At 40.7% G+C, this 13,833-nt stretch overlaps 1 protein-coding gene across 1 annotated transcript; it reads right to left on the bottom strand.

Moving 5' to 3' along the window:
• Positions 1-2,684: 2,684 nt before the first annotated feature.
• On the bottom strand, positions 2,685-13,327 carry LOC149280992 (vomeronasal type-2 receptor 26-like). The gene is made up of 6 exons (XM_089499809.1): positions 13,208-13,327; positions 8,219-8,443; positions 6,341-6,442; positions 5,279-5,402; positions 3,554-4,365; positions 2,685-2,804 (listed from the first exon to the last, which is right to left on the bottom strand). The coding sequence occupies exons 1-6, from the start codon at positions 13,325-13,327 to the stop codon at positions 2,685-2,687; spliced, it is 1,503 nt and encodes a 500-aa protein (XP_089355935.1).
• Between the last annotated feature and the right edge of the window lie 506 nt (positions 13,328-13,833).

Here is a 13,833-nt window from a genome sequence, read left to right on the forward strand (position 1 = left end):
GGGGCCAGACCGTATGTGTACCCATCCCCCGCACACAAAATAGGATTGTGAATACCGCCTCCTGCGTGGTAGATCTAACGAAAAAAACAGTTGATCTAACCTGATCTAACGAATATCTACCAAGATCCATTAAAAAAAATCCAAATTTCAGTTGAGGGGGGGCCAGACCGTATGTGTACCCATCCCCCGCACACAAAATAGGATTGTGAATACCGCCTCCTGCGTGGTAGATCTAACGAAAAAAACTGTTGATCTAACCTGATCTAACGAATATCTACCAAGATCCATTAAAAAAAATCCAAATTTCAGTTGAGGGGGGGCCAGACCGTATGTGTACCCATCCCCCGCACACAAAATAGGATTGTGAATACCGCCTCCTGCGTGGTAGATCTAACGAAAAAAACTGTTGATCTAACCTGATCTAACGAATATCTACCAAGATCCATTAAAAAAAATCCAAATTTCAGTTGAGGGGGGGCCAGCCCCCCCTCATTAAATATGCAATATCTCAGTAATTAGACTAGATCTAACAAAAATTTTGTCTGATCAAACCTGATCTAACGTAGAGCTATCATAATCAGTAACATTTTGTTGAAATTTTTGTTGAGGGGGGGCTGGCTACGGGTTAGCCCCCCCTGAAAAAGATTGTTAATATTGCCTATTTTAGAGTAGATCTAACGAAAAAAACAGTTGATCAAACCTGATCTAACAATGATCTAACAAATGCCATGATCTTTTGTAAAAAAAATTAATATGGGGGGGCTAACCCGGGGGAGGTTTGTTTTTTTGTGATTTTGTCCGGGTTTTCCTTTTAGGGAAACCTAGAATAGTTGTTTCAATATAAGTCTTGTTCGGTTATTGGGGTAAGTTTTGGTTCAGATCAAGTGTAGTACCTCTAGGACAGGAGGGGGAAACACTTGATTCTCTGGCCTTAGGGCCGGGGCAGCAAGGAATTTTGTCTGGATTTTCCCTTTGGGGAAGCCCAGAATAGTTTTTCAGGCTTCCGCTGCCTTCCAAGCACGGATGCGGCACCAAGGAGCACGCACCTCGGGCTACAAAAAAAAAAATTGGTTAATTCTCATTGCTGCCCTTGTCAGGATAGTAAAGTATTGTATTCCTGCCTGACAGTTAAAATGTCATGTTCTTGATGACCATGGGGAGAAGGGTGGATTGTCTAGCAGGTGTACCCAGTCAGGGTATGGGTTATTCATGTCAAATTGGCGGCAGCAGTGGGATGCTTCCTTCCACCACCACTGGGATTGATTACCGTGCGGGCAGAGAAGGAGCAACGCCAGGATCCTCGGCTCTGGAAGTGGAGTTCGGATGGTGTATGACGGAGGACGCACAAAATCTCTTTCGGGGCGCTCATGTAAAACAAAAGGGAGACACAAAAACCAACAACAATATTGTAGACTATATTGATGAGTAGGTCAATATGTGTTCTGTAGTGCACTTACAATAGTGCTGAAATATTCATGCCTTTCTCACTATCTTCCATGTCTGTGTATGACAGTAAAAAGAAAAACGACCAATGGTGTAGTATATTGTTTCAGGTGTATATAATATAATAAATAGTTGAACTCACAAGATCCACTGCACATAAAGCTATGAATGATAGGGAATGATATAGAAGACTTGATGGTGCCCAGGATCTGTATATCCCCTTCTAGTAACTCTGCCCTTTGTCTATGGTGTCCAGGTGTCAGTAACCCCCAATGGGTACGGAGTGTAGACTTGTAAAGCTTACCAACCAGAAAAACGGTCTATTTGGCCAGTGTGCATCTAATGAAAAATGCTATTTCGCTAAGTATATGTATATAAATCAATTTATTGTGGGACTAGCCCTAAAAAAATGTAAATAGTTTACATATGCTTGATATCTGTTAATAAAAAATAAAGCTAAAATGCGATATATTTAAAAAGCCTAGTAAAAGTTCTTTCCTCAACACGTTTCGCAGTCTTGGGCTTCCTCAGGAGGTAAAAGTAGTAGTAAAAGAAAGGTCCTGCTTCTTCCATTCTGAAAAATCAGAGAGGTAAAAGTGTAGCTATCCCCCAAAATCCCCTACTAAGTCAACAAGGAGCAGCCTTGAGTTTAACATCAACCTTGGGAAGTAACGGTAACGCAATCAATGAGATTGTAATATTTCAATAGTGCCCAAATGAAGCAACTGCCCAGTCTATGTTATGTTATAGGGAAGTGCGATCAATCAGACAGCTGCCTGCTGCATCAATGTTACTCTACAGGGATTGGCATAGGTAGCCCAGCTTGACACCTATAATATGTGGCTGGCCGCCTGTTGGTGATGCCATGGAGCTCGTTTGAGCAGGGCACTCCTCATCGGTTGTCTCTGTTAGTCAATTTGTTATGTTACATACTACTTGTTATGTCCTGTCTACCCATTGTACAGCGCTACAGAATTTGATGGCGCTATATAAAACAAAGGGGAAAAAAATAAAAAATAATAGTGCAATATGTAAACACTGAAAAATAATTTGATATGGTGTCTAATCCACTCACAAGCGGGCTGGATAAAACAGGCTCATCAAAGGATTCAGTAGAATGTTCTATTTCATAGCTTCTAAAATCTGTAAAAACAAATGAACCGGAAATGGTGCCGTATCTTCCACAGGAATGGTCTCAAATAAGTCTGGATACACTTACAATTAGACATGGCACAGCTAAACTAATAGTGTGCAAAAACGTATATAGATGCAATGTCCTGGCTCAGCAGGTGTTCCAGTATACTTTCTCTTGTGTATTTCTCGTATTTCTCACTGCGTTTCACCGATGGTTCGTCGGCTTCCTCAGGAGAAATTTCAAAAGGATAAAGAGAAAATGCAAGTCCAATTTTTGAAGTACTGGATATTTCATGCTTTCAATGGTTAGGAATTGAAAATCTGGAAAAGAAAGTGTCCGAATTTGGAAAAATAAATGAACTGATCTACGAACAACTCTAGAGCAGATGGAGTGCGACAGCGTAGTGGGCAAAACAGTTGGCAGAGTAGAAAATGAGATCCTAAAAGCGTGGAATTCTCTGCCGAATAACTTCACCTGTCTAGCCTTCCTAGCCTTCTGGCTCCCCACAATGCTGGAGGGGCTAATCCCCTGGCTGCTACAAAAAAACAAAATACTGTCTGCGCTTCTCACCCTAATAAAGTTGGCAACAAATATATAAACATAACATAACATAATGCTAGTCAGCTTGCGCCCAAGTCTAATTCTCACCATGTGGACGCCTCATTTTCACTGTAACTAATAAAAGATAGAAGGGTCAACATAGTTGCTTTTTATAAGTAAGATTGGATTTAAAGATATGTTTCCTAGAAGTCCAGGACATTGGGGTATTGTGTGCAATAATGTGTTTTGATGTCTAGAAAACCAATTCAAGTTTCTGAAATTGACCATTGACAGTTATGAAACATATAATTCAGAATATGGTTCTTATAACTATTTGGTTAAACCTTTAATTCTGCTTCCAAGTAAATATGTTTTTGTATTCAATTCCTGTCTAAAAACAATTACATAGCATTTTGGAATAAATATACATCCTACAAGTCCTGCACTTGAAGCCACTATGGCAAAAATCTCTACGGCCACCATGTTCTTCCCTTTGGTGCTCAGATAGGCCGGGATCATCGCAATCCAAACGCTGCAGAACACCAGCATGCTGAAGGTGATGTACTTGGCCTCATTAAACCTGTCCGGTAATGTCCTGGCTAAAAAAGCCATAATAAAACTAACAGCTGCAAGAAGCCCCATATAACCCAGGACACAGTAGAAGGCGATAACCGAGCCTTCATTACACTGAACGATGATCTTTCCCTGATAAGAGTGCATGTCCAGCTCCTGAAATGGGGGGGAAATGGCCAACCAGGAAATATTAATGATAACTTGAATGGATGAGCAGAGCAGTACTATAGAATTGGAGACTTTCACATTGACCCAGTTTGCCCAGGAGCTGCCGGGTTTGGCGGCTCTGAAAACAATATAGATCATGATTGTTTTGCTTAAAATACAAGACACGGCTAATGAGAAGAGGACTCCAAAAGCAGTTTGGCGCAGCATGCAGGTTAAATCCTCAGGACGACCGAGGAACAGAAACACACAGAGGAAGCTCAGGATGATGGAGACCAAGAGGAGGAAGCTGAGGTTCTTGTTATTGGCTTTCACAATTGGGGTATCTCTGAAGACAATGAAGATCAGTAATATTACAACAGTTACAAGACAAAACAGAATTGATACAAAGGATAAAACTGCAGCAACTGCATCCAAATATGATAGAAACTCCACCGATTTTGGAATACACCGATCCCTTTTCTCATTAGACCATTTATCACTTGGACAAACAATGCAGTTCTCACTGTCTGAAAAACACAAAACACAAAGTAATATTATGTCTCAATAAGTAATTTAAACATAAACAGCTTAATTGTACTTCATGATAAACCAGAAATACTATATATAAATCATAAGTATAATTATTCTTTGTTTAATTATCACATACATTCTTTGTTTAACCTCAAAAGATGTAACATGACCGTGCTTTAAATATCACTGGTTTTAATTCAAAATGGACCTCCTTTGTCTCAAAAGTTCTCTTGGACAATATGAAGACTTCTCCAGCGCTTATGGTTGACTGGACATATAGGTCCCTCCGACTGATGTGATGTTAAATGACTTCTCTGTCTTACATAGAATTTCACTAAAGATAATAAAAAAATGATCCTCTACCACTTCTCTGAGAAGTCTGTTACACTTATTCACCACCCTCTCGTATGGGAAGGAAATGTAAAAAGTACAGAGGAGCTTATGGACCAAAAAAAAGAAGCAAAAAAAACTCACTATGACCATATATCCTGAGCAAGTAACTGTTAACAAACGTATGATTCTAACCCTTTAACACCTAAGGGGCCTATTTGACGCTACTTGTTTTTTTTCTTATGTTTTTTGCCTTTGCAAAAGTGAACCAGCTGTGTGCAGAAGCCTGGAGTTTGGGGGTCGTGTAACAAAGTTTTTATCATTATACCTGTGAGATCCTGGGTATCACAGCTGATTTTCGGCTGCCAGGTAGTTTTTTTTGCCCCTTGGGTGTTCAGCTCCAGTCAACCCATGTCCATCTTGTCCATTATTTGCTCTTTTATAGTTACACCTGCCTCTCCTTGTGGCTCGTAATACCCCCCGGCCCAACCCCACCCTCTACCCGACCAGGAGCATGCATTCATTCCTATGCACCTACTATAAGTATATTATTTGTATGTTTTATGTAATCTTTTATACCAGATCTATTGGATATCTCTCCCTCTGAGCACCGGACACAGTCGTAGCAGCAGGTTTGTGTTCCTGGTCTCAGGACTTTTCGATATCCAAGCAAACAGTTCTCTGAACACTGAGACCTTGGAATCTACAAACAGGAAAAGAGAACAAAAAGAAGATAGTTTCGATGAAGTCCTGTAAACCTATACCTATACATCACTGCAAGCGCCACTATTTTGGCGGAAGTTCCAGCCGGGTTATGTATGCAGACGAAGATATGGAAACATATAGAGAGCGTGAGGGAGAATGAGGTTGTGAAAGTGGGCACCGGGCAGCAAATTTCATTCCTGAATTAAAAATGACCCCCAAATGTTTGGCCGAACCGAATGGCCAGGAAACAAAATTTGTTCTCTGAAAATGAACCGGAAAATTTGGTCCAAATTGTTTTTGCCCATTTGCACGTCTAGCAAATATTAGAAAGTGTGCAGAGCTTTTTCAGAGCTGTTTTTTTTTGCATTTAGTATGCTGGGTTTGTCACAGGAATATCGAACAAACAAAATAAATAAAAAAAAAACCAAATACTTATTTTGACACTCTGGAGCATTAGGACACTTATCATTAGGACGAAGCAATAATTTCCTGTACTCTCCCTTTACTTTGTCTGCATAGGTTACGTTATGGCAAAGAAATCCAACCAAACTTGTTGAGCTGCATATCCAGATTACGGAAATACCCCACATGCATTTGCCTTTGTGGAAGATGCAGGGCTCAAAGATGTTGACAGTTGTTTGGGATTTTTGTGTAGGTTATGTGTCATTTCTAAATGCCCCCAAATTTCCCTTTCACTAACCCCGGTCTTTCTCCCCTGACATTCATTGGCACCACATTTTCATTATGTATGGTTGACAGCCCATAAACTTCTACTATGTACCTTGGGAGGTTCTTGATTACGCAAAGCACTTGTATTACCGCACTTTTGCTTGGGATGTACTTGTTGCTGAGGGAAGCCCTTTCCATTTTTCTGCATGGTGCCAGTAACATTGGTGTCAAAATAAAATAAAAAGTTAATGAGCCAATATGACCCACTTGAGGATTGTTTTTACAATATCCATCAATATAGTCAATGTCCCCAATTTCTTTCATTTCACGTGGGGTGCCGGGTCTTACATATGCATAAGGCTGAGAAGTCTAGAATATTGTACAACTAAAATTAAATTGTAAAACAAAGACAAGAATGTATGAAGTTCATTGGGTCACCGGCATCAATAGTGGTTGTGATGTTAGGAGTCTGGTTAAAAAAGGGGGGATTTCAGGGGCCATTAGGTTTGGGGGAACCCAGGAATCCTCCACTACAAGCCCAGATTCAGTGTGCCTCCTTTTGTGACATGGATTCTGATCAGTGTCCCCTTGTGTGACACTTTCAATGTCAATGTCACGGCATCTGTGGCCCGCTCCATCACACTTACCACAATGGAGGGGGCTCAGGTGAGTAGAGGGGTGCCGCTCCCCTTGGTGGTGTTTTTGTGTGTCGCCTCTGTCCTCTACTTTGTCTATCCAGCGTCCCTGTGAGGAGCATGACAGGGTAGGGGGAGTGATGTCAACAGAGGGGTGGAACCCTCCTTTGGTGCCACTGATGGGGGGTTACGGGGGTGGAGCCACAGTTGTCTTGCATGAGGAGATGCCCAAGGGATCCATAAAAGCCCACTCCTTCTTCATGCTCTTATTCTGGAGCTCTCCTGATGACCCAGTATCCCTCCTTGCTTCTGCCTGCTGACCCCTGGATTGTTTAAACAGATTTTTGCATTACTGCCTTCTGCCTGCCTGCAGACTCCTGGATTGTTTATACAGATTTTGCTTTATTGGTTTTCTGCTTGCATATTCTTTGGACTGCCCAGTACATTTCAGCTGGTCTTTCCTTATCCTCACCGCTATTGTCTTGTATTTAGGTTCCTATTCTTGTCCCCGCCAAATAGGGCCCCAACAGTCAGATACCTACTCTGTAAGCATCTTTTGGGCCATCTGAATCATTTGCCATAATAGAATAAACTTCCAGTGCGTTGAAAAAATACGCGATTTGACAAAAAAAAATCTCATAAATGTCCCAAATAACACATGGGAGCAGGGTGGCCAGATGTAAAAATTCCAAGTCGAACAACTGAAAAGCACAGCTCCCAAAAGTGGACTTTAAGCCCCAAATAACATGACAATCCCATTTGTGGATGGTATCTCTGTACTCAGGAGATGTTGCTGAGCACATACTGGGGTGTTGTTTTAAAGTGCTATATTCCAGGAGCTGTAAATGTATACACTATGTGTGTGGAAAAAAATACTACAAACTTTGGCCATGGCTGGTTGTAGAAATAGTGCATGGAAAGACTTCAAAGATGTCCCAAATAGGACATGTGGGCAGAATGACCAAAAACAATATATTTGAAATAGCGATATGCTACTTAACATAAAAATATTGGACACATATAAGAATCTATTTATGTTTTTTCTCATCAGCTTTTGTAAATAAGTAAAACATTTTTCAAATAAGTCAGAAAAGTGTTTTTTTCAATGCTTATATATATATATATATATAATGTAAATGGGTTAAGCCTTATTAGCCTAGTAGACACAATGTAAAAAAAACAGAGTATTGCACAGTACGCAGTGATACCTTTTTTATTGGACTAACATAATATTTAAAAGACAAGGTTTCGAAATTTATCCTCACTTCATCCGGTCTTAAACAATACTGATCAACATGATAGAGGTTACAACTTAAAACAAGTGATGGTATTACAGAAGGGTTGAGCGGGGGTTATGTGGAGTGTCATAAATAACAAGCCTGGAGGTAAAAAATGCAGAGAGGTAGAGAGACAACAGAAGAAATGTTAAGACAGTTACTGTCATGAATCATACAAAAAAAAACCACAGCTCTGTCCTTAAGGGGTTAAAGAAGAAATTCCCTTGCCTTACCTGGTTGTCCTTGTTCCTCCATTTTACTGAATGCGAGTCAACGATGAGCTGCTGACCCTCTGGAGCCCACTCAGTGAAGTTACCCACAATGTTTTTAAATGCAGACTTATTTTCTGACAACACCCAATTTATAATTAAGTAATTGTATGCAAATTCACCATGTTCATCGTATAATGTTTGGTCCAATTGTGATGCAATTTTTATTCTTTTTATATAGCGTTGCACCTATTAAAAATTATTTTCAACAAAATAAAGGAAGATTCAGCAACAATGTAGGAGAGTTTTCTTCTATGTTGTAAATCTAGAAAAGAAAAACACCTCCCATTTTACAACAGAACCCACCCAAACACTAAACTGAAATAGACCTATACCAGATCTCTATTATTCATCTACTAGACTGAATGCCACCAATAAGTGATCAGGTAATTATGTATTTTTTATTAATAATTTGTGGGAGTTTTCTTTATTACCTTAGATGGCCCTTCTCTCTTTCTAGGGCAGTGTCAGCCAGGGGCTGACATAATGATCTGATCACTCCTATTGGCCAGGAGTGGTCTGATCATCATCGGCCCACTTTTGATCGGTTCTCCACCAGTTTTTAACTGCAGATACTAAATTTACAGAAATTGACCTGGAAGCACCCTTGAGTGATCAGGTAGCAGGGTAATGTTGTGGCAGCCCCCTACACAATCAACAAACAACCCCCTTCCCTGAAACTGCATGTGGCAGCTGAAAACACATTCACCAGTTTCCCATTGATTGCATCTTGAACCTACAGAATCGCTCAGTGGGACTGATGAAAGGCTCGGGGGTACGCACTGGTATGTCACCAGACACAAAGTGGTTAAACTACAGCACATTGTTAGAATCAAAACCATCAGTAAGTGATATTAGAATGGTAATATAACTTAAGAGGTAACAAGTAACTATTGGAAAACAGAATTCTGAAATATACAATTAGGTTATGGTGAGTAAAGGTGATGGAAAACCCTTCTACTAAAATGTAGGGGTATATAGAAGCATTATTAAACACTCATCTACAGATACCAGACAAGCCAGAAGGCTTGTTGTTCCCTCAGAAATCTCATGGTGCTGCCACAAGGGATTCTGGGTAGGCACATGCAAATAAAGTCAACAATTATCACCTTTTGCCTCTATATCCACTTTATACATGGATCCCTTGAAAGTAATTGCCCACTGTACAGGACAGCCTTTAGACAAAACTCAGGAAGAGGTGCAACAGCTAGATCACCACTCATGGACAGCTGTTTCGTCCTTAATGGGACTCATCAGCATGAGGTTTTGATACTGGCTTAATAATATACAACTGTTGCGTCTGCCCAGAATGCGACTACCAAGGGAGAAGCCCTCTGTAGGAGTAAACCAGGACTTACAGCAGGGTTAGGCAACCTTCAGCACTCCTGATGTTGTGGACTACATCTCCCATAATGCTCTTACAGTCATAATGCTGGAAAAACATCAAGGGAAATGTAGTTCACAACATCTGGAGTGCTGAAGGTTGCCTACCCCTGACTAAGAGGATCCCATCAGCAAGGAGATCTCCATGCAAGCAGGTAAGTATTGGTGCTGAGTAGATACAGCAAGGTTTGGGCGCCAGCTCAGGATATTATTCACAACTGGTAACTCAGAAAACCAAGGGATAAAACGAACAGGATAGTCGGGTCGGTTCACGTAGCAAGTAGTCATACAAGCCAAGGTGTCAGGGCTCGGGTAAGCAGTCAAGTGGGAACCCAGTTGCAGGGGATGCCATAAGCTCAGTTTGTACCCCAAGATGCATCATTACCAGAAGGAAGGTACAGACAGGCAAAATGAAACACACCACAGGATGAATCTTAATATGAGGTAGTCTGTATTGAAGAAGCTGGCAAGCCAAGTAAGTACAGGCTGTAAACAGGGTACACAGCTGGACACACGGTCGGAAGCCTTCCAGCAGGGCACACAGCTGGAAGCCCTCAAGCAGAACACATTGCAGGAAACAATGCAGGACACTTGGACACACTGCAGGGCACCAGGCAGGGAGCCCTCAGGCAGGACACACATAGTTAGACAGGCCAGGTCAGAACCAGAAGGACAAAATCAATGCCGAATCAGAATCCAGGAGGAGCGTCAGAACAATGCAGTGGGCAGTGGAAGAGCCAAATCAGGAACCACAATACAAAAACCCAGAATGGTGGAATAAGCAGGTATTTATGTGGAGGGTTGCACCCAGGTAAGCATATGCAGCTGGTCGGGTCTTTAGCATGTGGACTAATGATGGACTGAAGGGTGACCTCAAGAAGCTGAAACGTATAAGACTCCTATAAATAAATACAGATTCCAGGCTAACAGGGTGGAATCCTGACGCAAGTGTCGGGTAGTCAGACAAGCGAAACTGGTACACGTAGAGAACAGACTGAAGTACAAAATCACCAGGAAAAAGAATAGGTAAATAAAGGCTCCAGGTACTCAAGAGTTCCAGCGTCAGGCAGATTTATTGAGACAAAAAAACAACGTTTCGACCTCACAATGAGGTCTTTTTCAAGCACCACCACCAGCCTAAACAATTGGTACAAGGCAGGATGGATCCATGCTTTCATATTGTTTACGCAAAATTCTGACCAGCCATCTGAATGTCACAGCTGGAATCGAGACTCATGAGACCAGTCAACTTCCAGTCTTCCATTGTCCTATTTTGTTGAGCCTGTGTGAATTGTAGCCTCAGTTTCCTGTTCTTAGCTGACAGGAGCGGCACCCGGTGTGGTCTTCTGCTGCTGTTGGCCATCTGCTTCAAAGTTCAACATTTTGTGCGTTCAGAGATTCTGCATACCTTGCTTGGAACAAGTGGTTATTCTCCTGTGACCTCTGGTTTGTTCACATGCAACTCTGCAAACCTAAGCCATGCTGTCATGTTCGTTTTAGAGAGAGGAGACTTTGTCTTGCAACCCTTCCAAACAAACCATACTTGTACAGTCTTTTTCTTATTGTAATGTCAGGAACCTTAACATTTATCTTGCTAAATGAGGCCGGTAGCGTCTGAGATGTAACACATTTTTGCAATTTCTCTGAGAATTACACAGTCTGACCTTGGGGTGAATCACTGGGACGTCCACTCCTAAGAAGATTGGCTTGAATGTTTTACACATTTGAATAATCTTTCTCACTATAGAATTATTTGGAAATTGCCTTATAACCCTTCCAAGACTGATGGGCAGTAACAATTGCTTCTCTAAGATCATTGCTGATGTCTTTCCTCATTGGAGGCATTGTGTTAACACACACCTGAAAGCTCCAGACCAGCAAACTCCTAATACTTGTGCTTCTTATAGAGGTGGTAACACTTGCTGATGATCAATCAATCAAAGGCACTTGATTAGCAGCAACTGCCTGCTACCCAACATCTTAATTTGTATGGAACAGCAAGGGTGTAGTTAGTTTTTCACATGTCTTCTACATTTTGGCTTTATTTTTGTTGAATAAATCATGACACCATGTAATATCATGTGTTGTTGTTCATCTGAGGTCATATTTGTAGACCTGCTAAAGAACAGAGGATTGTTTTTAGACATGTGCAAATGGGCCAAAAAATAATACAGACTTATTTTTTTCTGATTCATTTTTGGCCCATTCATTTCTGGGCGTCCACTTCCCTGTTTGGAGTTGCTGGGTTATGTCTGTGGAGATGCGGACGAAAAAAGAAAATACCAGATTAAGAATTGAAGATTGAAGACAGAAGTGGAAGTGGTCAGCAGAGAAAGTAGGGAAATATTCAGAGAGTGTGAGAAAGACAGTGAATGAGAATAAGTGTGAGAAAATTCTGAGCTTTTTGCTTAATTTTCTTCTGATTCCAATGGCCTTGTTTTCGGGGGTTCGTAAGAATTACTGAATTTACCAAAATTCTGTAAATTTGCAATTCATGCAAATCTGAATGCAGAAGTCCAATTGTTATTATGGCCTGATATGTAAAACAATAAAATTCAATGAGGGTTTACTTTCTTTTTTACACGACTGTATTTACAATTAGGTATAAAGGCTGCCAGGAAATATATTCATAAATAAGTCGCTTAGAACTTCTTCCTGTATGTCCGTCAGCATACATACATACCTGGTGTTTATAGATGTTTTGATTTGTATTTCCTTTTGCTTTCTCGTTAACTAAGTGCATTTCGTTCAAAGCTTTAACTAAAGCACTCACTGAAATAAACACCCGGGGAGAAACACCAACCGTCAGATGACTTTTAACATGTAATGTATGTTTCACGCTGCAGTTATAGATTTCTTCAAAAATCATATTCTTATAAGAATTTTCTGATAAACATCCAAAATGCCTTATGCATATATCTTCAAGAAACTTCCGGTATCCGGCAGCGCTAGAGGATGCGGTTCTATGGCCAGACTGCCACTCAGGGGTTCTACAAAGTAATCTGAGAGATATTCATTGGAAGCCCGGGAAGGAGGAAGGATTAATGTTATATCGTTATGTTTGAGATACAGAATAAAAATATAAATAATTATGTTGCTGAAAGAGCCGCAGAGTATAATAATTCGAGCCGATGACATTAAAACAGTTTCTGACATTATTTTCATATTTTCAGAAAGTTTTTGTAATAAACTAATTTTTACAGTGAAGGAAATACAAATTCCATAACTTGTCAGATACGCTCTCAGAGCCTGACTCTCTGTCTCTCCGGTGTCATCATCAACCATGAGTATTCCCACCCAGGTCCATCCGAAATGTTTTAGAATCTTCAATATAATTTTATTATAGACAAGATAATTTTGAACAGAGCGGAAGAAATGCAGATAAACACGTCTATCACTCAGCGCATAGTCTGTCGCTCCATAACTGATCTACAAAATGGAAGACAAAAGTGTAACCATTCTGCGGTAAAGGTTTCTAATAACAGCTTGGAGTTGGACATGGTTGTGATCTCACCATGAAACTGAATGCTAACGTCAGACAATACATGGAAGACCATTCAGTTTACTCACCTGTGCGTATCCATACACCTCTAGTAACTGTGCTATGGGAATGGTAGTAGTAGAATGGTGATCGCCAATAAATCCAGCCACGTTGTTAGAATTCGCACAAGAGTAATTAGGGACGGTCATGCCGCGGCCAGACAAAATCTGAAGAATGCTCTTTAAAGCTTTAATTTTATCTTGACAGGAATCATATATATGAAAACCCAGGGTGATATTTGGTAAAATGTTTGGGTCGTTGTTCAATGTTTCAATGGCGAATTGAAAGACCAGTAAATTGATGTAATCCATGAGGCTTGGGCTGTGAAGGTAGAAGAATTAGATTAAATCAGAAAAACATAGCCAGAGGTCTGCCAGAAAAAAATAGTCATTGAGACTTTATAGCAGTATCATGTTACCATCAACTAGTAAAGGTTCTAGATTTAAACAAATGGCAAAACAGGTCATGGATCGGTGGAGCCTTATCGAGCCGACACAAGCCTTATCCACCTCATACTTGGTAAGTATGATATCTGTCTTCAGCCCATTCTTAGCCCTGTCTAAGATGGTTGCATATGTCTGAATACAGTGGACAGTTGTGGTCATAGATGAGTCTATTCCCATCCAGTACAGCATGTGGCCCCTCTTTACAGATT

This window comes from Sceloporus occidentalis, unplaced genomic scaffold, assembly GCF_023333645.1.
Source record: "Sceloporus occidentalis isolate IW3139 unplaced genomic scaffold, rSceOcc1.0.p SCAF_140, whole genome shotgun sequence".
In the NCBI taxonomy this organism is placed as follows: Eukaryota; Metazoa; Chordata; class Lepidosauria; order Squamata; family Phrynosomatidae; genus Sceloporus; species Sceloporus occidentalis.

Coding starts and splice junctions, on each gene's coding strand:
- LOC149280992 (XM_089499809.1), bottom strand. CDS start 13,327: ATGACCGTCCCTAATTACTCTTGTGCGAATTCTAACAACGTGGCTGGA. Junction 6,443..8,218: donor GGAGGAACAAGGACAACCAG/GTAAGGCAAGGG, acceptor ACAATATTCTAG/ACTTCTCAGCCTTATGCATA. Junction 5,403..6,340: donor ATTGTAAAAACAATCCTCAA/GTGGGTCATATT, acceptor TCCTGTTTGTAG/ATTCCAAGGTCTCAGTGTTC.